This window comes from Misgurnus anguillicaudatus, chromosome 9, assembly GCF_027580225.2.
Source record: "Misgurnus anguillicaudatus chromosome 9, ASM2758022v2, whole genome shotgun sequence".
NCBI classification, from domain to species: Eukaryota; Metazoa; Chordata; class Actinopteri; order Cypriniformes; family Cobitidae; genus Misgurnus; species Misgurnus anguillicaudatus.
This window is the reverse complement of record NC_073345.2, coordinates 26,473,946-26,500,103: the sequence shown is the minus strand read 5'-3', so window position 1 is coordinate 26,500,103 and position 26,158 is coordinate 26,473,946. Positions and strand designations below refer to the sequence as shown.

General features: G+C 35.9%; 1 protein-coding gene and 1 long non-coding RNA gene across 3 annotated transcripts; both read right to left on the bottom strand.

Moving 5' to 3' along the window:
- Nucleotides 1-1,785: 1,785 nt before the first annotated feature.
- On the bottom strand, nt 1,786-24,526 carry man1b1a (mannosidase, alpha, class 1B, member 1a). Of its 2 annotated transcripts, none has more exons than XM_055180599.2 (14): nt 24,096-24,526; nt 23,039-23,168; nt 20,957-21,065; nt 20,483-20,670; nt 19,547-19,683; nt 18,748-18,854; nt 18,339-18,530; nt 14,972-15,120; nt 13,952-14,140; nt 12,565-12,755; nt 8,498-8,618; nt 8,047-8,241; nt 7,711-7,842; nt 1,786-2,809 (listed from the first exon to the last, which is right to left on the bottom strand). In XM_055180599.2, the coding sequence occupies exons 2-14, from the start codon at nt 23,138-23,140 to the stop codon at nt 2,603-2,605; spliced, it is 2,019 nt and encodes a 672-aa protein (XP_055036574.2). In that variant the 5' UTR covers nt 23,141-23,168; nt 24,096-24,526; the 3' UTR covers nt 1,786-2,602. The 2 variants fall into 2 exon arrangements, with proteins under 2 accessions (XP_055036574.2, XP_055036573.2); XM_055180598.2 differs by having other exon boundaries at nt 24,167-24,526.
- Nucleotides 3,275-4,818, bottom strand: LOC141366239 (uncharacterized). Its single transcript, XR_012371341.1, has 2 exons — nt 4,691-4,818; nt 3,275-3,458 (listed from the first exon to the last, which is right to left on the bottom strand). It is a non-coding gene; the product is annotated as an uncharacterized lncRNA (long non-coding RNA).
- Nucleotides 24,527-26,158: the final 1,632 nt, after the last annotated feature.

Genomic DNA, 26,158 nt, shown 5'->3' with positions numbered 1-26,158 from the left:
AATTAACTGAAAGATCCAAAACATTTTCTAACATAACTGAAAAACGATGGACACACGCATCTCGGACAACTTGGGGGTGAGCAAACCATGGGTTTAATATCATTTTTGGCCGAACTATCCCCCCAAGCTTTCAAGGAAACATTACCATAAAAGCATTTACCATTCACCAGGTTTTCGGGTGCGTCCTCCGGAAGTCGCACTCGTCGACCGCATACGTCATCGAGGTTTATTATTGCAGGTTCTATTTCAGAAAAGTACCCGTTACATTTTAAGGTAAGAATGAAACTACGATTGTGAGAACCTTGATGAGATATGCGGTCGACAAATACGACCTCCAGAAGACGCACCCGAAATCCCTGCCAGGACGCGTCTGGGAGGAATGGCACGTATGGTCACCCTAGGTAAAATTAACACAGAAAATGTTTATATTGACCCAGCAATGGGTTAAATCAACCCAGCATTTTAGGTTGAAACAACCCATAGGTTAAATTACAACCTATTGGTTTGGGTTTGTCCCTCTTTTAGACTACTTTAAGAGCACTTTTATTGCATCCTTTTTACTTATTAAAAAAAGTCCTATTTCATTGAAATGTCTTGTTTTGTGAGACACAACACTCTAAAAAAAAATGCTGTGTTACTTTCAAACCAGCACTGGGTCAAAAAAGGGACGATCCCAGCCGTCGGGTTAAATTAACTCAGAAAATGCTTATATCTGACCCAACAATTGGCTGGGTTTGTTTTGACCCAACGTCCCATTTTTCCCAAGTGTTGCGTAAACTATCCCTGTAACAGACACAAAATAATCTAGAACTAATCTTTGTAACATTGTAACAGATGGCAGCGTGTGGATATAGATTAGCAATGCGCTCTGAAATAACAAAATATTGCAGATTTAAAGGCACACTCCACTTTTTTTGAAAATATGCCAATTTTCCAGCTCCCCCAGAGCCAAACATTTGATTCCCACCATCTCGGAACCCACCCAGCCGATATCCGGGTCCGGCGCCACCACTCTAGCATAAAACTTGACTTTTATGTAGTTACATCGTACACCAAGATGGATGGAAAACAAAAAGTTGCAAATTTTCCGTCAGTCCCAGTACACAATGCAACCACAGAAGAGTCAAGCCTTAAATAGGAAAAATATCGAAACTCCTTGGTTATTTCTGAGCGCGATGCCAATGGTCCAATCCGACTCAATGGATCATGCTAAGCTAAGCTATGCTAAAAGTGGCAGCGCCAGACCCAGAGACCGGCCGAATGGATTCCAAAACGGCAAAAACCAACGTTCAACTCCAGGGGAGCTGAAAAATTAGCACACTTCCAAAACAAGTGCGATGTCCCCTTAATAGCAGCAACAACTCCAAAAGTAATCATTTAGACTACTGATGAGAGACATTCAGTCTCCTTTAAGCAACATTTTCAAATATTTAGCATTTCATCATCTGTGAAATAATATATACACGTTTTAAGTGAGTGTTGCATCGCTTTCGAAACCGCTTTCGAAATGTGTTCATCATAACAAATCTACAGCGCAGTTATTCAAGCAGGTCTCCAGGCGGCCTCGCTACATCAAATCATTAATGCGCTCAGTGAAGTCAACCTAAATAAGAGAAAAACACATAATCCCGCATGACTCCAAACCAGCCCCCCAAAAAACAACTAAATTTAGTGATGAACTTCTAAGTACATAATATTTTTCTTAATGATGTAGGTATATAGTGATGTCTTCTTGTAACGGCTTGTAAAAAAGGCGAGACACTCAAGAGCATTCAACTAAACATGTAGAAAGAGAAACATTTATAAAGTCGTCTTCATTTTACAAAGTGCATTTTTCGCAGTGTGTGATTTCAGCACCTCACACCATCCTGTGATTTACGGTGCTTCGGGAATAACGTTCATGTCCTGAACTATTAAATACGAAATATTCCAAAATTGATCTTTGTATGTAACTTTTCTGTATGTGTTTAAGCATCCGGATGGGTTTATCCAACATGCAAGAGCGCTGATGGCACTTTGCAGTCCTCACATAAACTCATCATCATGTCCGCTCAGGAAGTCTATAAGGCTCACTTGGTTAACATTAGTTGATGCAATAAAATAACATGAATTAACAATAAACAACTCTTGCGTTTAGCATTACATTAAAAAAAATTGATTAACGCAGTAAATATTGTTCATTGTTAATTCATGATACCAAATGCATAAATGAATGCACAAACGAATTGAACCTTACAGAAAAGTGATACTGTACACTATTACACATTATTTTTATACAAGAATTTAAAGTAGACACCATTTTCAAGTCTTTCACTGACAAGAGATTTCATTACAGCCCAAGCTGTGAGTAATACCTCGCCCAAATCTGTTCTTATAAGATCCATTAGAAAATGCAAAAACTCTCGGCATATTGTAATAAACCTCTCTTGCACAGTAAAAGGTCAGTGCATAATAGCCTGCCACCTCTATTCAAAAACCAAATCCTCACTGCAGAGCGGCCCACCATGAGAATCCATCTAATGCAAGAGCTCTGAGGATCAACTTCTTGTGGAAGCCTGCATCAATTCTTGTTAAAGGTGGATGAAGAGCCTGGCCCCTCTCGTCAGGAGGTGGACGGCCATATGGGCAGTGGATGGGCCTCAGTGTTGAACACATACTTATCCAGACTGATCAGCTCAGTGTCATCAACGAAGAGCAGAAAGAGATATTTCAATGTCTCTCCAAGGAAGAAACTCTCCATCTTATCTCTGGGTGCAGGGTTCGAGGGGTCACGGACGTTACTTATGGAGGTGTAGCCCCCACTTGGAACCTGAGATAAGGACGAAATAAAAGTATTGTGTGATAAAGGCATGTATTGTTTTTTGTATTAACAATTACTCAGATTAGTAATGAGGAATGTGTTATGTATGTTTTTGTGATTATAGAAAATGACATAGTATTTAGATGCTCAAGTCCTGCTTGAAATCAATAATATCGCATTTGATAAAATATTAAACCACATGGTATTTAAAGATTAGAAAAAATATATGCAAAATATATTATGAAAAGTTTATAGTTGACTTGGGCTGCAAGATTTATGGATATTTTCTAGGGATGTCACAATGATTAAATAATCGTTTCAACGCGATTGTTTGATCCAGTGCCGGCCTGAGCCTCTTGGGGGCCCTAAGCAGAATGTGTTTGGGGGCCCCCCTCCCACCCCGCGGACACAAATGTCACGCTCTAATGTTACATTATAAATGAATACAGTGAGGTTAAATAATGAAAAAAAATCTATACTTAAATAAAATACTTTATTCTTCAATGTGTCATGTCATATTAACAGGCTATGGAATGTTAACATTGGCCAGCAAGAAAAACCTCATCTGCTGCATCATCAGCTGTGGAGGCACTGACACTTGATGAAACATCAGGGGCGGGTAGAGTTGGTTGTGCTCCAAAGTACTTCAACAGTGTTCCTGAAAAAAATAGCATTGGATAAGTGCATAGTTGATCGAGCAGAATGAGTTTATTTTGCTAATTTTTCATTACTTACACAACAAGCAATAAATAAATAAATATGAGGATAGCACTGTTACATCACTACCCACCACCATATAAATAAGATTGAAGTCTATTTTCATCACAGAAATCTTCCTACCCAACATGGTATTGGTATATATTCTCATAAAGTCCAATACCATCTCTTACCAAAGATCTTAGAGAGCGCATGTGCTTTGCCTATGAAGCTGGAACGTTACCGATGTTAGAACGTTCACTTCAACACATACAGCAATGCTAGCTAGGGGTGTGATGGATCACAAAACTCACGGTTCGGATCCCATTATGGTTTTTGAGGCACAGATCTGATCATTTTTCGGATCAGCAGAATAAGGGGTTGGAAAAACTAATAAAAAATGAGGAAATTACTTACAAACATTTATAAAAAGAACAAAGTTGCACATTAAATAAGGGCTAAAATTAGCATTAGGTACAGAAATCAAATCAAATGAATCATAACACTTTATTGTATGAATTAAATATAATTATTCTTTTTTAGAGCTACAGAAGTGATTTTCTCTTTGTCTTGGAAGGTTTGATTAACATTAATGACACAGATTTAAATAGGTTAATTAAGGTTACTGTCTCTTTAAGAGAAGCACGGACCTGGTTTCTGCGTAATCTATACATAAACCGCCCAAAGACATAAACAAATGTTTTTATTGGAAAAGAGTACTGTGGAGATCACTTTGTTTGTATGTGCCCTGTCAAGAACAGAAAGATTTTATGTTCGTCTCTCCATGTGTGCCCTACTAAGTGCACTTATACGCGTCGCGCTCACACAGACGGAAATACAGACGGCGGAGCATAAAAACGTTATGTTATTTTCAGTGCTCTATTCCTCAAATGTATGTTAATGAACTACAGTATGACACAAAATAGCGTAACTCTCTCTAAAGTTTAAAAATCAAGTGTTAGTGTTCGGATCTCTGAAGAGAGCTGGGCTGGACAATTTAAACCGCATGGGCATGCAGAATACTGCTCAGTTTAGCGCCTTTTTGCGGGATAAATAGTTTAAAATCACTTGAAATGTTAACTTTTGCAAGCCTTTGAAACCGTGGGTCGATCACGGTCACGGATTAACGTCGATCTGTCACACCACTAACACAAATTAAACATAACGTTACTCTATATAATCATGCAAACATACCTTTATCTTGCTCTTTTTTTCCTCATCCTCGGTCCTTTTCTTTGTTCTCTTTTCGGCCCCAGAGGGATACATCCTTTTTTGTGACATGTCAAATGGCTCATCATTGTTTACAGTGAGTGACGACGTCGTGCACTTGCGCGCCGACGCGCAGGTGGCTCAGGTGTCTATGTTGCGCCTGACTAAAACGCTAGCACTGCAGACACATAGTTGTCTGCAAATCAAAATTTTCTTGTCTTTAATTATTCATTTATAAATTCGTATTCATTCATTCATCCATTGATATTACCTGTTTAAGTTATTTAATTGTATAAAAAATAAAAATTAAAAAACGATTGGGCCGGGGGCCCCCTGGTGGCCAGCGGGGCCCTAAGCAGCCGCTTGGTTCGCTTATGCCTCGGGCCGGCCCTGGTTTGACCTAATGATTTCAGATCACCGCAATGATTGCATATCCCTCTAAAAAACACAAGAGGGAGCTGCAGCGCCTGTATAAACGAGACCGTATCTAATGGCACTCCTTGACTGACAGCCACTACAGACATGTGGTCCAGTACTATGAACTTAGTAGGATTGGCTACTATTTAAGGCCTGTTCTGGTATAGTCAGTTTATTTTTATTTATTTTTTATTTTTAGTTATTTTTAACTGGTGTAGTGTTTGAAAGATATTAAATAATTACTTTTAAATATGTGTTATGTGTATTAATATTTGCTGCCAGTTAAACCTTGTGAAATATTTCATTTAAATAATCACAACAATGTGTGAAAATTATTTCACGAAAAACAACCAAAAAATCTATGAGAATTAATCGTCAAAGCCATAAAACCGGCAATTAACCGTCAGCCAAATTTCATAATCATGACAGTTCTAATATTATCAAAATATTGCAAATATGTTCTATACATACCACATAGTGTGGGTGAAATAAGTATTGAACCCGTCACAATTTTTCTCAGTAAATATGAAGAGTTTGATTCCAAAATGAGAAAAGTTATGAAGGCTTAAATAAAAACAAAACAACTGCAGTTGAATTGATATTAATTAGAATGCAAAAAAAAAAATCAGATTTCTGAACAATTTAAAAAATGGAGTTATCTCGTTTTGGAACCGAACTCTTCATATATTTCCAAAAGTGCGTTTACATAAAATTTTCACCAGATGTTGGTAACATCCTAAGTAATCCATACATACAAAGAAACCAAAACAAGCAAGTTCAAAAATTAAGTTATGTGTAATAATGTGAAATGAGACAGGGAAAAAGTATTGAACACACGAACAAAAGGGAGGTGCAAAAATCATGGAAAGCCTTTCAAACATCTGGTGAAAATTTCTTGTCAATAGCACCTTTGGAAATATATTTACTGAGAAAAATGGTGACGTGTTCAATACTTATTTTACCCGCTGTATAACAAGTAATATGTGAGCCTGGACCACAAAACCAGTCATAAGTTGCACGGGCATATGTAGCAGAAGCCAAAAATATCTGTCAAATTGTATGACATTGTATGGGTCAAAATTATTAATTTTTCTTTTGTGCCAAAAATTATTAGGATATTATGTAAATATTTAGGATATTATTTAAAAAAATTTCCTACTGTAAACATATCCAAACTTTAGTTTTGTGAGTAGATGCAATTGCTAAGGACTTAAAGGAATAGTCTACTCATTTTCAAAATTAAAATATGTTATTACCTTAACTAAGAATTGTTGATACATCCCTCTATCATCTGTGTGTGCGTGCACGTAAGCGCTGGAGTGCGCTGCGACGCTTCGATAGCATTTAGCTTAGCCCCATTCATTCAATGGTACCATATAGAGATAAAGTTAGAAGTGACCAAACACATCAACGTTTTTCCTATTTAAGACGAGTAGTTATACGAGCAAGTTTGGTGGTACAAAATAAAACGTAGCGCTTTTCTAAGCGGATTTAAAAGAGGAACTATATTGTATGGCGTAATAGAACTTATGGGAGTACTTCGACTCGGCGCAGTAACACCCTCCCTCTCCCATTATGAGAGTGAGAAGGGGAGCGGACTTTTCAGGCGAGTCGAAGTACTCCCAAAAGTGCTATTACACTATAAAATATAGTTCCTCTTTTAAATCTGCTTAGAAAAGCGCTACGTTTTATTTTGTACCACCAAACTTGCTCGTATAACTACTCGTCTTAAATAGGAAAAACGTTGATGTGTTTGGTCACTTCTAACTTTATCTCTAAATGGTACCATTGAATGAATGGGGCTAAGCCAAATGCCATCGAAGCGTCGCAGCGCGCTCCAGCGCTTACGTGAACGCACACAGATGATAGAGGGATGTATCAACAATTCTTAGTTAAGGTAATAACACATTTCAACATTGAAAATGAGTAGACTATTCATTTAATTTGGACAAATTTAAAGGCATTTTGATATTTTTCCAGCCTCATATTTAAGTTTAAAATAATTGTTGTATCGTGGCCAAATATTGTCCTATCTTACATCAATGGAAAGCTTATTTACTCAGCTCTTAGATAATGTATTATTCTAAAAAAAAAAGACGCATATGACTGGTTTTGTGGTCCAGGGTCACATATATAGTCAGAAAGAAAAAAGAAAGGAAAAATGCTAAACGCGTATGTTGGTTATAAAATTTTCAGTCTTCACACTTTTTTCTTAAATATAATTTTAATTAATTTTACAAATTCAACATTTTTCTGTTTGTTAAACTAACTGGAACATAGTTAATGTGTTAAAGTACAGATGTGGTTACTCCCATTAGAGCACCTGTTTTAACCAAAGGGAAACTGGGTTTATACAACCCCTAAAAAATTACCTTAGGATCAGTTAGTAACTTCAGAAATGACTGACAAAAAATTACTTCTATAAAAGGAGTTTTGCATTGTTTGTTTTGCCTATGCAAGCAGATCTGCAGATGCACATAGTTTAATATCTCATCATCTAATTTAAATGTCATTCATACATTTTTAAGAGTCCAAACACAACTTCATATGCAAATTTTTTAGGTAAAGAAAGTTGCTGTTTTACTCACTCTTGTGTATTTGTTGAAGCTCTGAAGTATATCCCAGCCCCAGTCTCTATATTTGTTGTCTTTGGTGAACCTGTACATGTAGAACAGACTCTCCACAGTCTCCGGCCTTAATAAGTTGTGTCTGTCTGCAGGCTTCACATATTAAGAGAGTTTGACATCAGCATCAAAAGCTTACATACACAATAACCCTACAATGAAAAAAATTAAATCCCCATTAAAACAAAGCAAACATGCTGTTTCAATTCTCTAAATAATGTGACATAACAAAAACTAAGCCCCGCCCACGCCCACAAACTGAATAGTTTAATTTTTACAGGTAAATGAATTTCAACACACCTTCACATCAATGTCTCGTCCATTTTGATACTGCATGTTAAAGTGAGCGATCTCAGGACTCAGACCCGTCTCCATCTGCGCGTACATCTGATGGCACGTCTCCATTAACTGCTGAGCCAGGTCCATGTGATCATCTGGTAGTCCATTATGAGTACCGAGTGCCAGTGTGCCCGGCAGAAAACACACCAGATGATCCTGGACCAGCCAGAGAGAGAGAACATTATGATGAAAAAAGAGAATTATAAAGGTTTCGCAAAGGTCACACAGGTCTCGAAACTCCATTTGGACTCCATTACGTTTGTTCTGTTTCCATCCGTGCAAGGAAGCCATTAACTTCACTAGATTTAAAAGCGCGATTACAGAAACAGATGCTGCGGGGTACAGATTCAAGATATTAATAGAAGAGTTTGGAATGCCATCTGGTAATTAAAATGAAGTTTAGACTTCTCACCATTTTGGGATTGAGGTGACCGTTGGCCAGCTCCCCTACGAAAGTCAGTTTACTAGGAGAGGTCTGTCTCAAGAGATTCTTTTTGACACCTTCTATAGCTTGAAGATAGTCCTCTAACAGTCTGCAAAAAATATATACAGACTGAGTTAGTTGAACTCTTTCGCCCCCTAGAGTCATAAATAAACTCCTGCATACAGTATCAGATGTTAAAGGGGACCTATAATGCACAATCCACTTTTACAAAGTGTTTGGACATAAATGTATGTTGGCAGTGTATGAACACAACAACCCTACAATGTTAAAAATGTAACCTCTACTTCTTTTTTAATCCCCATTAAACTAAAGCAGACATGTTGTTTTGATTCTCTAGTTAATGTGACATCACAAAAACAAAGACCTGCCATGGCCAATGGCTGACTGGTTTATTTTATTCAAAAGCTTTTCTTTTCTATTTTTTAAGTTAAATTTTTGGCCATTTTGCATTTATTTTTGACAGAGATTGAGGAGAGGACAGGAAAGTACAGGGAGTAGAGAGGGGTATGGGATCGGCAAATGGCCGCGAGCCGGGAATCGTACTCGGGTCGCCGAAAGTGCGAAAGCACCACATGTCGGAGCGCTGCCCACTACAGCACAATGTGTTAGCACATTGTGGTGCTAATTCGACTAAAGATACTATTGTCTCAGACTGTATTCACAGAAATCAGATCTCAAATGAAAGCGCTCATTGTCTGTTGGTAAGGGAGTGAAGCTGTAGCTCATTTGCATTTAAAGGTACAGACACGAAAACAGCGCACACTTGAAAAGTTCATTGAAAATTCTTTCATTATTAAATAGGAAACTGTCTTACTGTTTGGGATCTTCAGTAGTCACATGTATTGTGTACACATGTGTTTAGTAAGACGTGGGACAACCAATGAAATTTTAAGTTCTCAGTGTGCCACCAAATACAAATTTTTCACTCAAATGCATTTGTTTTGGTTTCAATTTCACGAAATAAACTCAAAATATTAACCGTTTTCTGTATTTTTTTAATCAAACATCATTTGAATTTAGGGCTGGACAATAATTCAATATCGATAATTGTCGCAGTATATATTTTTTCAATAACGATGATATGGCTTCTAAACACATTTCCGATATTTCGATATACTTTACATCATCCCGTGGCCGTTCGCATGTCACGTCTAAAAGCATGTGTTTAAACGCCGGTCAATGTGTTTCTTCCTTCAGAGCGTGTGGCGTCTTTCGCATGTGTATATATATATTTATATTTAATTATATTTTTATATATTCTAAATTCTATATTATATATATAACATTTCTATATATTATATAACATTTCTGAAATAAATATATGTATGTGTGTGGTTAAATATACACTGCAAAAAACGACTTTTTGTATTTTTGTTTTGTTTTTAGTAGAAATATCTAAAAATTCTTAAATTAAGATTTATTGTCTTGATGAGCAAAATGACGTAAGAAAATAAGTTTGGTTTTAGACCAAAAAATGTATCATTTAAGTGAATTGGTGCTTAAAACAAGCAAAAATATCTGCCAATGGGGTCAGAATTTAAAAAAAAAGTTTATTTTTTCTTAAACACTTAATTTAAGCAAAATTTTCTCACTCCATTGGCAGATAATTTTGATGTTTTAAGCACAAATTCAGTTAACTTGTATGTTTTTTTGTCTAAAAACTAGACTTATTTTCTTACGTCATTTTGTTCATCAAGAAAATAAATCTTGATTTAAGAATTTTTAGATATTTCTACTAAAAACAAGAAAAAAAATACTATGTAAGAAAGTCATTTTTTGCAGTGTACATCATAATTACACACAGCAGATAATCATATATTATGCAAAAAAACAAAAACTTTTGTTTTGTATGTGATTAATCTTTGCCCAACACTAATTTTAAAATGAAAATATTTGTTTTCAACTGAAGAAATAAAGTCATATACATCTGGGATGACATGAGAATTATCAAGTTTGGGTGAATGTCAAAATGAAAATAAAAATACTGCACAAATTTGTTATTTCACGCTCTAGATGGTGGTATTTTATTCTCCAAGGGTTAGCGAGACCTCGCAGATAGCTCTCTCAGGATATGAAGGTCATAGAAATGGATCACTTTCACAGTCACATAACCATCGACCCCATCCTGAGTAAATTTGATGTTGCAGACCAGAGATATTTATCAAACTCATTACCAGTCTGTGTCTACTGAAGTTCGTACCATTGAATCATTCAATCCAGAAGCCTTTGAAAACATCATGGGCACGAAGCAAGTGTGTGATGACAACACCAGCGGGAAACTAACAGGCCTCAGGTGCGAGCAGATGCATCACAATGAGAATAAAAGTGTGTGCCAATCCAAGGTCACTGTGCGGTGTTTAGTCTCCCTAAATGCTCATACAAAACACCTGTTGTTTATTTTACAAGGAAGCTGCCGATCTAAACGTAATAATGTTTCTCAATAACAAATATTTATATTTACACACATGCATTTGGCAGACGCTTTTATCCAAAGTAACTTACAGTGCATGCAAGTTTACATTTTATTAATAACATCAATATGATACACTGCAAAAAATTACTTTCTTACAAAGTATTTTTGTCTTGTTTTCAGTAGAAATATCTAAAATTTCGTAAATTAAGATGCTTTTTCTTGATGAGCAAAATGACCTAAGAAAATAAGTCTAGTTTTTAGACAAAAAATATACAATTTAAGTGAAATTGTATTAAAGGAACAGTATGTAGGATTGTGGCAAAAACCGGTATTGCAATTACAAAAATATCCTGGCCAGACCACTGTTGTGAGTGATGTAAGTATTTGAAATGAAAATGATTTCTTAATGTCTAGTGACATATCAGGCCATTTTATGATTCATTTATATAAATTTCTTACATACTGTTCCTTTAAAACAAGCAAAAATATCTGCCAATGGGTTGAGAAAAACCTAAAAATAAGTTTCTTTTTTTCTAAAACACTTAATTCAAGCTAAATTTTCTCACCCCATTGGCAGATAGTTTTGCTTGTTTTAAGCACAAATTTACTTAAATTGTATAGTTTTGTCTAAAAACTAGACTTATTTTCTTGGGTCATTTTGCTCATCAGGAAGATACATCTTGATTTAAGAATTTTTAGATATTTCTACTGAAAACAAGACCAAAATACTAAGTAAGAAAGTAAGTCATTTTTGCAGTGTATTAAGCTATACCACACTGCAAAAAATACATTTCAAGAAAAAAAATTCTTAGTATTTTTGTCGTCTTTTAAGTAAAAATATCAAAAAAATTTATATTAAGATGCTTTCTCTTGATGAGCAAAACGACCCAAGAAAAAAAGCCTAGCCCTCAGACCAAAAACACCAAACCCAAGTGATTTTGTGCATAAAACAAGCAAAAAAATATTTTTTATTAAACACTAAATTCAAGAAAAATTTGCTTACACCATTGGCAGATTTTTTTTGCTTGTTTTATGCACAAAATCACTTAAATTGTATATTTTTGGCCTAAAAACTAGACTTATTTTCTTGGGTCGTTTTGCTCATCAAGAAAAAGCATCTTCATTTAAGAATTTTTAGATATTTTTACTGAAAACAAGACAAAAATACTAAGAAAATGTTTTATTGAAAATCATTTTTTGCTGTGTGAATACCAGTTAAAATCTGTGAGTATAAACCAATTTGGACTATATTATCATTTAATATAAAAAATATGATGGCACAATAACGATACTGAGCAACAGATGTGTCCTGTTCATTTATGAATGCGTTTTAGGGCAAAGCATCTCTGTCTCATGTCTATATTGTTGTTAAACCCTCTTTATACAATAATTAAACAGGCTCAAAATCAATTTTATCCTGCACAATTTACCCCATCTACGACTGGACATGTAAATCAATCATACCACCCCATCTGTGACCACAACCATAACCTCAATCCATTAGGCTCAGTGAGGATGGGCGACATTCAGGAATCCATTAGCTACCAACACCAGTGGGTTATTGACATTAACGTGCTGAATTCATGAATGTGCTTTTGTATCTGTTGTTAGCATAGCTTACTCGGTTTCCTTTTTGCCACCCTGTAGCCACTGCTTGAGCAGGTACTCGTAGTAGCTGTCGGCGCGAGCTCCCAGCGTGAAGGCTCCTTTGCGTGTGAATTTTCCGCTGTTTGTGTTTATGAACATGGGCACCAGACCATCATGCTTCCCCTCTAACTTGTGCACCTGTTTGGTCACCTCCTCAACTGCTTTCTGAGAAAAAAAGGGTGATGGGAAAATTACTGGACATGTGTATGAACATCTATGGAGCAAACAAGCACACCAAGATTTCTGTTGTTGATTTAAAGCCTAATATATTCAAATGTGTACTATATGCAAATATGAACTATATGTAATCCAAGTATTTTCCCCCAAAATTTTGATAAAAAACATTGCTGTGTTTTGCCACCCTGATCAGCCCAAGGCAGCAACATTAACTCAACAAATGGTGTGCATTGAGGGTGAGACAAGCTTTTCACCGACCAATTACAGAAGAGTGCAGTGTTCGAGAAAATCTCTTTGCAGGAAATCTGTTTGAAAACCATTCAGTTTGGTGTTGCTAATGGCATACAATGTACAAACTTTAAAGGAAAACACCACCATTTTCAATATTTTACTATGTTCTTACCTCAACTTAGACAAATTAATACATACCTATCTTTTTTCACTGAGTGCACTTTTAATCTTTGTACAGCGCCTTGTGAATGTGTTAACATTTAGCCTAGCCCCATTCATTCCTTAGGATCCAAACAGGGATTAATTTAGAAGCCACCAAACACTTCAATGTTTTTCCTATTTTAAGACTGTTACACGAGTAGTTACACAAGTAAGTATGGTGGCACAAAATAAAACTTGTGTTTGGATCCATAGGAATGAATGGGGCTAGGCTAAATGCTAACACATTCACAAAACACTGAACAAAGATTAAGTGCACGCATTGCAAAAAGATAGGTATGTATTAATTAATCTAAGTTGATGTAAGAACACAGTAAAATATTGAAAAACGGTGGTGTTTTCCTTTAACTTTAAGATGTAAAAATGTTTGCATATAGACCGTTTCAGCAGTAACAACATAAACAAGCGGCTGCATGTAACTTCCGGTAAACTCCGCTAAGAATAAATAACAACAAAGTTCTTTAAACATAGTTTATTTATATAACAAGCAAAAAAACAACACATAGACTACCTAGGAAACCAAAACATTTGTTATTTTCGACGAGGCATTTGTTCAAGAGATCAGTTTAGCAACTAGTCAGACCATAAAAAAAACGAAAACCGGAAGTAAGTTTCGGATCCAGACGTGTATCACGTACGTCCGATGAAACCGTCTATAGATAGGTAACAAATTCGAATGCATACAAGTGGCCCTGTATGTAAGGTAAGACAGTTTTGTAATCTGGTTGTTGTACCTGGTACTGTGGGTCCTGCGTGAGTCGACTAAGCTCTCTGAACTCCAACTGAATGCTGGTCACCTCCGCAACGGTGCTGTCTGTGGTCCAGCGTGGAGGGTGAGCTGTACCTTTGCCGATATTCACATCAGAGAAAGGGATTTTGGATGGTGTCTTAAAGGCAGGCATTAATCTGAACCCAATATCCTTCTATATAAACACAAACATAAGTGTGAGTTCACCTGTAGTCCAAAAAAAAACAGTTCTATCATATCTGACCCTGGACCACAAAACCAGCCGTAAGGGTAAATTTTTTGAAATTGTGATTTATATATCACCTCAAAGCTAAATGAATAAGCTTTCCATTGATGTATGGTTTGTTAGGATAGGACATATGGCCGAGATACAACTATTTGAAAATCTGGGATCTGAGGGTGCAAAAAATCAAAATATTGAGAAAATCATACATATAGTGAAAATCTGACTTTTTCCATGTTTAAGTGCAATAATTGGGTCCCCAGTGCTTCGATCAACTTAGAAAATGTGAAAAGGAACTAACCAGTAACTTAAAAAATATGAATAAATAAACCATTCACTGCAAGCATGTGAAAAAACAGGTCATTGAAATATGGCTCCCTTGTGATGTCAGAAGGGAATAGTATCGCCCCTTAATCTGCACTATCCGACCACAGCACTGCCATTTATTGCAGAAGTCAGCTAATTTGCATATAAAAAGACACACCCAAAACAGCACATGTTGCTCACACCTACAAAGGAGGAATTTTAACATCTTATAATAGATTATCTATATGATATTTCAAGCTAGAACTTCACATGCGTACTCTGGGGACATCAAACATTTTTCTAATACATCAATATCCTCATGAAACATTATTTTTATGTAATATCCTAATGATTTTTGGCATAAAAGAAAAATCAATCATTTTTGACCCATACAATTTATCCAGGTCAACAGTGGTCCAGGCTCATATATGTGTTTAAAATTGTACAGTTATTATATAAATCATGACATGAACTTACAGCTTTATCCAAAAACAGTGTGTCGCCGGTCAGATGGTATGTGCTTAAGAGACCTCCCAAAATACGAATAGTACTTTCGAAAAGATTGACATCCACATTCTTAGAAAAGGATAATTCTGTCTCGACCCACTTCCTTGCTTCTGCAAACTCTAATACAGAAAGAAAAGAAAAGAGAAAGGGGAATGAATCATAGAGACAGGGTGAGAATACGAGATAAAGGAAGAATACAATTTTGACTTTATCACTTAATATATCTGAATTTAAAGAGGGTTTTTTTTTCAACAATGGGCACTTTTAAACTCTTAACTATTTAAAAAAAAAGTTTTTTAATACTTTTCATAACTGAAATTATTCAAATTGGGTGTACTAAAATAGATTTAGTAAATCAGTTGTATATATATTTTTTGGATCAAAATAAATGTTAACTTTACCACATGTCAAATTATGTGCAGTATTAGGTTTGACAGAAGTGGAAATAACATTTTAGGCATTTGTGAATTTGTCAAACAGCTAGACTTTTACATCATAGATACACATAAAATGTAATAAAAAATATGTTTACACCTTTGGCCATAATATATTATAATTATTCTTATCATATGTAACAAACACCTAAATGCAACTAGGGGGCTGAAGCCCACATGAGGGCCTCAACAGATTTCCAAGATGGCCTCAACATTATTAAAAAAAGACAAAACAAGCAGAAAAATAAGCCAAAACAATTAACACATTTCTTATTGTTTAGTTGGTTTTTTTGTGTAGAAATTGGCTTCAAATATTGTTGTGGCAAGGGGATCTTGAAGTAAAAATGGTTGAGAACCACACTGCAAAAAATTATTTTCAAGAAAAAAATTCTTAGTATTTTTGTCTTGTTTTCATTAAAAATATCTAAAAATTCTAAAATTAAGATGCTTTTTCTTGATGAGCAAAACGACCCAAGAAAATAAGTCTAGTTTTAGACCAAAAATATCAAATTTAAGTGAATTTGTGCATAAAACAAGCAAAAAAATCTGCCAATGGGGTAAGCAAAAAAATCTTTAACCCCATTTTTTGCTTGTTTTATGTACAAAATCACTTACATTTGCTAATTTTGGTCTAAAAACTAGACTTATTTTCTCAGGTCGCTTTGCTCATCAAGAAAAAGCATCTTAATTTTAGAATTTTTAGATATTTTTAATGAAAACAAGACAAAAATACTAAGAATTTTTCTTTCTTGAAAACTTTCTTACTTAGTATTTTTGTCTTGTTTTCAGTAGAAATATCAAAAAATTCTTAAATCAAGATGTATGTTATTGATGAGCAAATGACTTAAGCAAATAAGTCTAGTTTTTAGACAAAATATATCAAAGTTAAGTGAATTTGTGCTTAAAACAAGCAAAAAATATGCCATTGAAATTAGAATTTTTTTCTTGAATTTACTTAGTACAAGAAAAATTCAGCTAAAATTGGCAGATTTTTTTTGCTTGTTTTAAGCACAAATTCACTTAAATTTGATATGTTTTGTCTAAACTAGACTTATTTCTTAGGTAATTTCTACTAAAACATAAGTAAGAAATTCTAAGTAAGAAAGTCATTTTTTTGCAGTGTATTATTCTTGGTTTTATGCACACATCACATTCTATATTACATCTCAAGTACGCTTTTACTGAAAGTGTCCAAAAGTAAGAAAAACTGCTTTTATCTGCTGATACTAGGGGTGTGACGAGATCTCGTGCGACGAGATCTCGCGAGATTAAATGTGTATCGCGAGATTAAGTGTGTCTCGCGAGATTTCTTGCGTAGGTGAAATTCTGGCCGTTTCTCAAATAAAAGACTGCTTCCTTCGGAGGTCGCATTTTTAAACTGCATTTACTTCATAAAGACTGTCTTATTAGAGACTACTAATAATTGTAAAGTTTACTAATAATTTAGTTAATCGCAAATTGATGTAATATGCTCACGACTTGCGAATGTAATGCTCAGTTAATGATCTGAAATAAACCTTAATGACGTATGCAGCCTGCATATGCGAACTCCGGAGGATGCAGCTTTCTGTTTGACCCTTTTAGGGGCCAGTTATACACCAAAAGCGTTTATGGCAGTTGCAGGCGCCTTTTTTGAATGATATTCTATGGGCATGGAGCGTTTGCGCGCTGTTAATGCGCGCTGAGCGCCTTGCGGTTTTTACCGGCGGCCGCAGCACGCGCCTTTGAAGGAACGCTGAAGAGCGGAGAAGCGCCCGACGTCATTCGCGTCTTTCTATTGTCCATTCGAATGAGGGGAGATGCGGGCCTTACGTTGTGTGAGGGAGGTTTACTGTTGCTTTGAAGAACCGGATTACACTCGCTCACTCTCTCCTGCGTGTTTGTGCACCTCTCACCCTCAAACAAGGTCAGAGCAAGCGTCATCTTTTTAAAGTTTCTGCTAATGTGTCAGTTAACAGCAAAAGAGCGCTCACGCTTCAATATTTGATTGACAAGACAGCTGACTAGGTGGTTGCCTAGCAATATTAAAAGCCGCGTCGACTCGCACTGTTCTTCTTTTAAAAAAGGCAGTGCGTCGCGCCTTGCGTTTCCAAGCGTTTAAAGCGTAGTTGGTGTAATTAGCCTCTTACAGTGCATGCATTATATCTGTCTTTTACTGCATTTGCTTTTTTGTTTGGGTTTCCAATAATGTTCGTTTGGGAGCTCGTATGAAGTCTGAGACGTGTTGTGTTTGTCTGATGATCAGTGTCAGATGTGAAGTCTCAGCAGATTAAACCATCACAGAGTTTACATGATTTAATGTCTGCATGTTCATTTCTATTGTAAAGAAATGGACGTATATTAAATATTCAAATGGATTTAAACATTGTTTGGCTAAAAAATAAGCGTTTCTCTCCGTCTAAAGTGAAAGTAAAGATAGCGTCTGCGAGACGATTCAACTATCTCCCCCTGCAGGCATTTGTTATAATATATACATAATGCTTTTTATTTATAGACAACAAATGTAATGTGTTTGTTAATGTAATGTTGTTTAATGTAACTTGGTTTTAATACTTTATTTGAACCAATTATTATTGCATCTTCGATATTATGTAATTTTAAAGGCTACTGCTCACTTGGGTCTATTTTTATTACCCAAAAATAACAAATTACTTCATTATCAGTTAGTAAAATAATTGTTAGGGCCAGTCCTTGATTAGTTAAAACATTTAAAAACAACATGATTTCAGTTTCTTGTTCATTTATTTTATCATCGAGGGTTTCTTAAAAAGTGTAAAAATATCGTCTCGTCTCGTTCTCGTGAACCCAATCTCGTGTCTCGTCTCGTGGATTAAGTGTCTCGTCACACCCCTAGCTGATACAGATTATAGGTCAATATATAGGTGCTGTGTAAGAAGACTCACCTTCCTTCAGATCCAATATCCACATGGTGTCTAATGCGTCTATCAGAGTGAGTCCCAGACCAAACCACTCCGCATGAGTCCTAGAAATGGGCTTGAGTTCATCATGACCCCAAGCAAATGCCTTGTAGCCCTTCCACGCATGTTTAAATGCCTCCCGCACCGCCTCAGCTCGATCCACAGGCTTAACTGTAACTATCACGAACACACAAGCATTAAACCTGCAGCTACTGTATATCTGTGCCACGAAAGCGAGAATATTTTGAACAAAGATATCCTGGCATCACCCTGACTGACAAAGTCCCACAATGCTTTTGTGCAGCAAACACTGCTGACATTTTCTTCAGAAAAGGTCAAAGTTTAGTTAGCCATATGGTCGGTATGAAGGGACAATGGGTGTGCATTCAAATACCTGGTTTTAAAGAGGCCCCCTCCTCGAAATCAGTTCCAGCCTCTTTTCCATGAAGGGTGATTTGGAGCTCTGTCCCCTGTTCTGCTTCGATCATCGCCCCACGCCAGCTAGAAGCACAAAACATCACAACAGAGCGGTTAAAAATTCTTCTTTTGTCACGTTCAGACCAATGATCCCAACTCAGTGACAAAGTTATCTGCTGAGACGTTGCACTTTATCAGTGTGAAGGCTAAGATTCAATTCTCAAACACCCCGCAGTTACCACGGCAATTACATGCAACCAGGAAGCGGAACTATGGAAAAATCACGGCTGGAGAAAATAAGGTTTATCAGAAGACACTTAAAAGATGCTGCGGTTGGCAGCTCATGTTTAATAAACACGTCCCAAAGGCACTTTCAGCATAGAAGAGACCGTTTTCATCTCCTGCTACACAGTTTCATTACATCTCTGCTTGTTCCCGTGGATTTTGTCATAAATTTGTGCTCAGATAAGTATTTAAGGAACAACAGTGTGAAGGTGCGTTTGTGGAGAAGATAAAGGCATCAGACAGCCTGAGAATCTAAATGAGATGAATAAAAAACAAATCAAAATATCTCTGCTTACTCAAAAGGTCACACACCAAGCAAACAAACATCACATTATGTAAACTAAACCTGAAACTATTATAAAAACAGGCACAAAAATAAAGGTTACACAAAAATAAAGTAAACCACAGGCACTCTTTAAAATAATAAATAATCACAATACGCACATGCCACATAGAAAAAAAAACATTGTACTCATGCAATGTGTCCAAACCTAATGACTGTTTTTGCCTCAGTTCCCCCTTCATCTTCTTTCATGATCACAGGTTTTTCTCTATCTTTAAGCTGTGGGTCTGTCACATTTACTCGTTTCTGTAGAGCTGGTGGGCCGCGTTTACTGGGGGGCTTCCTCTATGGACAACAAACCGACCGACACAAAAAGACAACAAAGACATTTATTTTATATACACCTTTCCACAAGCTCAAGGTCAAAAACATGGTACAAAAGAGTACAAGAGAAAACATTTAGGGGTGATTTCCCAGACATGGATTAGCTTAAGCCAGGACTAGGCCTTAGTTTAATTATGAAATATAACTAGTTTTAACAAACATGCCTTACTAAAAACATTACATTGCATTTTGAGGCAAAACAAAGGGGGCTGATCTATTTTAAGATATGTCAGTGCAAGATGTTTTCAGTTTGGACAGCTCTTACATTTATTTTAAACTAGGTCTAGTCCCCGTTATGTTTTTTATTAATGGCTTATTGTAAGTCATCTCTTTCTAATTAACTATTTAATAGCTCTCTTAAAGATACAATAGTTAGCCAGCAACATTTGGTCAACCATGGTCACAAAAAAGGTTTCACAAAACTAACATTCTTTCTTTTCATTTAAACACCATGCCTGCTTGGCTATTTTCATGGCGAGAATAATGTCTAATTAAGATTAGAAAAGATTAATTAATTTCATCTAAAAATCGTAGAACTATGTATTTGCATCACTAACAAATTTTTGCTGGTGAACAATATGGCAATACTGGTTCACCAGGTAAGACCAATACAAAATCAGTACTAAGCATAAGCTTGAACCAGAATGGAAATTTCGGTTTTAGCTGGTCTTTTCAGTAGAGACTTGGATATTACTAAACGTAACTAATATTGAGCCTGGAAAATCCTCAATAATTCTTTTAAGTACATTCAGTCACAAACCATGGCTTGGGGTTTGGGAAGAAGCGGAATGTTTGGCCTTTGAAGCTCCGGCAGAACTTCCGGTGGGATATCCTGAATGACCCCAGGGGCGACCCCTGGGAGCTTTGGGATGAGGCCAGGAGGGATGGGCCTAAGACCTCTGTTATCCATTTCGACCCAATCCTCCTTCATGGATCGATCAGAGAGGCCTTAATCAATGTTAGAACAGAAACCAGAATCAGAAAAGCATTGGTTTAATATAGAGATCATATTTGAATTAATAAGGCAGAGTGGATGATTTAATAAAATTGCAGAAGTCTAAATTAATAATTTGAGCTGTGATATTTAATATGACTGCAGAAATGTGATTAAACATAACCCATCTGTTATTAATACCTATTAATATTTCAGATAGGTAATAAAGAAAGGCAGAGGTTGTCAATCAAACCTTTAATTAAATACAGTAACAGACCAGGGATAAATTTTGTCCTGTACCTCTCCACTGCTCTGTCAGATTGGAATAAGACAAGATTCCACAGATGAAGAGGAACGCGAGGAGGAAGAGAATGAGACTGCGTTGAAGTCTAGACAGCTGTTTCCATTTCTACCCGAGAAAAACACATACAATTCAAGGACAATTTGAGGAAGAGTGCAGCAATTTTACATTTAATGGCTTGATGTGAACTTGATGAATAGAGCAACTAAAATGATTGCCAAAAATGACAAGGGAAGAAAAATATCATTTATCAAAAAATCAAATCAAGAGAATGTTTTTCCCAAGTACCTCTTTTTATGTTATTTAACAAACTGAACTGAATCAACAAACATCTATGAATGAAAAGGTTACAAATGAAAAATTCAATACAAAGGATAAAGGTAGATAATGATATTTTCAATAAAACTAAACGAATCTGTTATGGCTATAAGCTAAGTATCCATACAGTAAGTGTTTTATAGAAAAAAATCAAGTTCATACTAGAAAATCAAGTATATACTACATTAATATTGCTCCTGTATCTCGAGTGTTCTTGTAGCCTAATTGGTAGAGCATTGCATTAGCTGCTCAAAAGTTCATGGGTTGGATCCCCAACATATTGAAAAATGTATAGTCTTTTTGGATAAAAGCATCTGCCAAACGCATAAATGTACATGTAGTAGATTCATATTTGTGAGAGAAAAGACAACAGGTGTGTTCGATTTCATGCGTCATGCTGCGCAGACCGATCAGCGGCTGACTTAAAGCAGTGCATGCCGGTTAGCTGGTGCTTAAGGCATGTGACTGTGACGTATGGTTTTAAATTACCACGAGGGCATCTTGAGAGTAGCCGGCTGGCTCTCCAGAGCGGCTGCACGGAGTTCTGATGACGACACAGCTTTTCGTGATTGGTCGCCTGACTGATGACAACGATCATGTGCGTTTCAAGTTTAATCCAACCTTCAGTTTCACTAATAAACATTATAAATTCATGTCTTATAACTGGTTAAACACATCAATATGCATAAATATGTTATATTGTGTCGCGTAATAAAATAAAAATGAAAATACCAAACTCTATTGGTATTTTAAAAATGTAGGCTTGTTCCCTTTATTTTCAGGCATACAGTATAAGCAGCAATTAAAATATTCGATAAAAAATGTTTCTGGTTGCAACTTTTTATAAAAAAGTTTGTTTTTATCAAATTCACCATCTTATTCACTTCATTCGCAATTAAAAAAAGGAAACAGTGCACACGTCACTACTGCAACAGCAGGTGTCCGGCTTGACGGCTCCGTCTTCAGCTCCTGTCTCGACTGCAAGTGGCAAACCTCGCCGATCGGTCTGCGCAGCGGCGCATTAGCTCGAACACACCTAAGGGCTTTGATCTGAAAAGGACTACAATTAAAGGAAAACACCACCGTTTTTTTATATTTTACTAAATTCATCACTGTTTGGATCCTAAGGAATGAATGGGGCTAGGCTAAATGCTAACACATTCACAACGCGCCGTACAAAAATTAAGTGCACGCATTGAAAAAAGATAGGTGTGTATTAATTCGTCTAAGTTAAGGTAAGAACATAGTAAAATATTGAAAAACTGGTGGTGTTTTCCTTTAAAACACGTTTCAATTTAATACAACAATATTGAACGTCATCAACACATTGTTATATGAATATTAAACAGAGCTCTCAATGTAGTCAGGAAAATAGCCCCCATTTACACAAACAAAAATAAGTCATCAGTGTTTAAACTTAATTTAAACAAAGACAATATAAATAATGATACACATGTGATCAAATACATCTTAAAGGGATAGTTCACCCAAAAACTTTTACTCACCCTGAAGTTGTTACAAACCTATATAAATTTCTTTGTAAAAAATATTTTGAGCAATGATTGATATCAAATGGTTATGGAGCACCATTGACTTCCATAGTATTTTTTCTATACTATGGAAGCCCATGGTGCTCCTGCTTTCTGCTTGATTACAAATATCTTTAACAAAGAAATTATGACATTATTTTCATTTTTGGGTGAACTATCCCTTTAAGATACAAACAGATGAAAATGTCCCACTTAGTATAAAGTACTACTAACCCTCCAGCAGGACTGCCTCCGATGTTTGCCATTGGTGTAACTGCTACTGTGCTGATCTCCCAGTGTCAGAGAGACATAATCCTTCCTCTGTGGCGACAACATCCCTATTACAGTCCACCACTCCAAAACACTTCATCAAATAGGTGAGAAAAGAAAAAAACGTGATGCATAGATATCAAGTGATTTTCCCACATATCACCTGAAAACAGTATTAGTAACACAAGATGAACATTTAAAAGGGCCGTTGAACCGACAGCATTGTTCTTTGCAGGTCCCTGAGGAGATTTAAGGTGTAAAACAGATCTGTTCACACGATTAATTATCATCAGACTAAATCTGGAGCACACCAGGGCAGAGGGCTTAGCACAAACTGCATCCATAATCTGGGAACAAGTATGAGACCCGACTACACTGTGCGAAGAAAGCAACAGGTAAAAGGAGATTAAATCCATCTGTTTGCTATTATACCCACCCGAGCTTATTGGATATAATAGATTTAATGACACAGGCCTGGCAAGGTGACACTAACATGTTAAAGTTGATATGGGTGTTAAATGTACATCGCCCTTAATACAAAGTTTAACACGGTAATATAATCTTTTTGAGTCTGTAATTTAAGTTTAAGAAGTAAGGTGCACATAAACAGAAAGAACTGAAACAGAGAGACGAGTTACTTAATGTGACCCTGCTGAGAAAGCATTAGAGAAATACTAATGGGTTTATTGGTTTTAATGGAAACTATAATGGTCTCTGGTGGGATGTTATCTGGCGGATAGGATCCAGCATAAACACCATTAAATCCTACTAAAATGAGACCCAAAAACTGGACGTAAAGGAAGTATGTAATGGTTTTAATGGTCAAAGGCTTCTGATGGTTCACAATGGCATTTTTTTATTGAAACCATTAGAAATAAGATGCTGGGCACGCGGACATCCAACCATGCATCTGTAAATCAATTTACATCAGCCATGTCAGATTGTATACTGTAAAATAACGCCAATAATAGACTCAGGAAACAATAAAGTAACAACAAACAGTGGTTTCATTGTAACTTACAGACATTACTCATCCCATCTCTCCTGAGGTAACGTAAGAGAGTAGTGGCCTCCAAATTTAGCCATGTTTACCTTTTTCTGGTCGATCCTCTTTGAGGCGATGGTTCAGTAACACAAGTCCAAGGAGGTCAGAGGTAATACATCCCATCCGTAATGTAAACAGTATTAATATAGACTCAGTCGTATCGCTTTTAATGCGTATGCGCGTGCAGGAGAGGCTATCATCAGGCTAGACAGCATCATCTCTCTCTCCTGATTCAGTCTGCCGTCCTAACAGACGCGTGTCGCTACGATAAAACACTCAGTTATACTAAAATGTAATTTATTCGTAAAGTATCTGTGTAAATATTACACGCATAATAACTGCCTAACAGTCAGACAACCGCGTGCAGTGTAATGTTTATGTGAGGGCTGCTTACACTACCACGTGATCACGCACACGCGTCATTGTGCTGGACACGCCCTCTTTTATTAACTCATTCATACGCTGCAAAAAATGATTTTCAAGAAAAAAATCCTTAGTATTTTTGTCTTATTTTCAGTAAAAATATCTAAATATTATTACATTAAGATGCTTTTTCTAAGTCTAGTTTTTAGACCAAAAATATCAAATGTAAGTGATTTTGTGCATAAAACAAGCAAAAAAATCTTGAAATGTTTTCTTAAACACTAAATTCAAGAAAAATGTAAGAAAAATTAGCTTACCTCATTGGCAGATTTTTTTTTTTTTTTTTTTTGCTTGTTTTATACACAAAATCACTTACATTTGATATTTTTGGTCTAAAAAATAGACTTATTTTCTTGGGTCATTTTGCTCATCAAGAAAAGCATCTTTTTTTAGATATTTTTACTGAAAACAAGACAAAAATACTAAGAACTTTTTTCTTGAAAATCATTTTTTGCAGTGTATGCTAAGTTACTTACAGAATACTAGTACTAATTCATTAAAGTATGTACTGTTATGTGCAATTGTACACTGTTTTGTGCAAGTATTGTTATTGCTATGGGCAAGAAGTATATATAAATATTTATATATAGTGTGTAGCAAATACATACTGTATACAAACAATAATACAAATTCTAATGGTTTCTTATACAGATACCATTAAGAACTATAGTGTGTTAACATTAAAACAATTACAAAACATATTTATGTTGTGTGTTTTCATCTTCTTCCAGTAGGATTTAATGGTGCTCTGTTCCTATTCACCAGATAACATCCCATCAAACTCCAGTAACATTAGACCCACAGAGAACAAAGTTTCCATTAAAACCATTATAAACATTACACCCATTAGAATTTCAGTAATGGTTTATATTGTTATTTTACCAGGAGGTAATGATTCTCATTACTCAAACATATATTAGTGAGGACATCCAATATTTTCATAGCAGGCTAATGATTTTTCCATCCCTCACAATCACCCTCACACAATCCTTTAGATTTCATTACTGCGCTGTACATATCCAACCAACTCAACTTAAAGGAAAACACCACCAATTTTCAACATTTTACTATGTTCTTACCTCAACTTAGACGAATTAATCCACACCTATCTTTTTTCAATGCGTGCACTTTTGATCGTTGTATAGCGCGTCGTGAATGTTGGCATTTGGCCTGGCCTCATTCATGCCTATGGCTCCAAACAGAGATGAATTTAGATGCCACCAAACACTTCCATGTTTTCCTTATTTAAAGACTGTTACATGAATAGCTACACGAGTAAGTATGGGGGCACAAAATAAAACTTTTGTTTGGAGCCATATGAATGAATGGGGCTAGGCTAAATGCTAACACAAGTGCTGTACAAAGATAAAAAGTATGTATTAAAATAATCTAAGTTGAGGTAAGAACATAGTAAAATATTGAAAAACGGTGGTGTTTTCCTGAAAGCCAATGTTGACATTTGAAATTACCTAAATAAAATCACACCTCTATCCCAATAGAATCTGGACCTTCTTTTGCCTGCTGAAAAAAACAATAAAACCATTACAGAAAAAAATACCAATAGGAACCATTAGCTTTTACCATTAAAACCACTACACTGTAGTGTGTTTTGGGCC

Excerpts from the sequence above, each read along its gene's own strand:
- man1b1a (XM_055180599.2), bottom strand. The coding sequence starts at position 23,140 with ATGTTGTCGCCACAGAGGAAGGATTATGTCTCTCTGACACTGGGAGAT. Across the intron at positions 19,684-20,482 it reads TTCCCAAACCCCAAGCCATG|AGGAAGCCCCCCAGTAAACG; the intron begins GTTTGTGACTGA and ends TGTTGTCCATAG. Across the intron at positions 8,619-12,564 it reads GGTGGCAAAAAGGAAACCGA|ACTGTTAGAGGACTATCTTC; the intron begins GTAAGCTATGCT and ends TATTTTTTGCAG.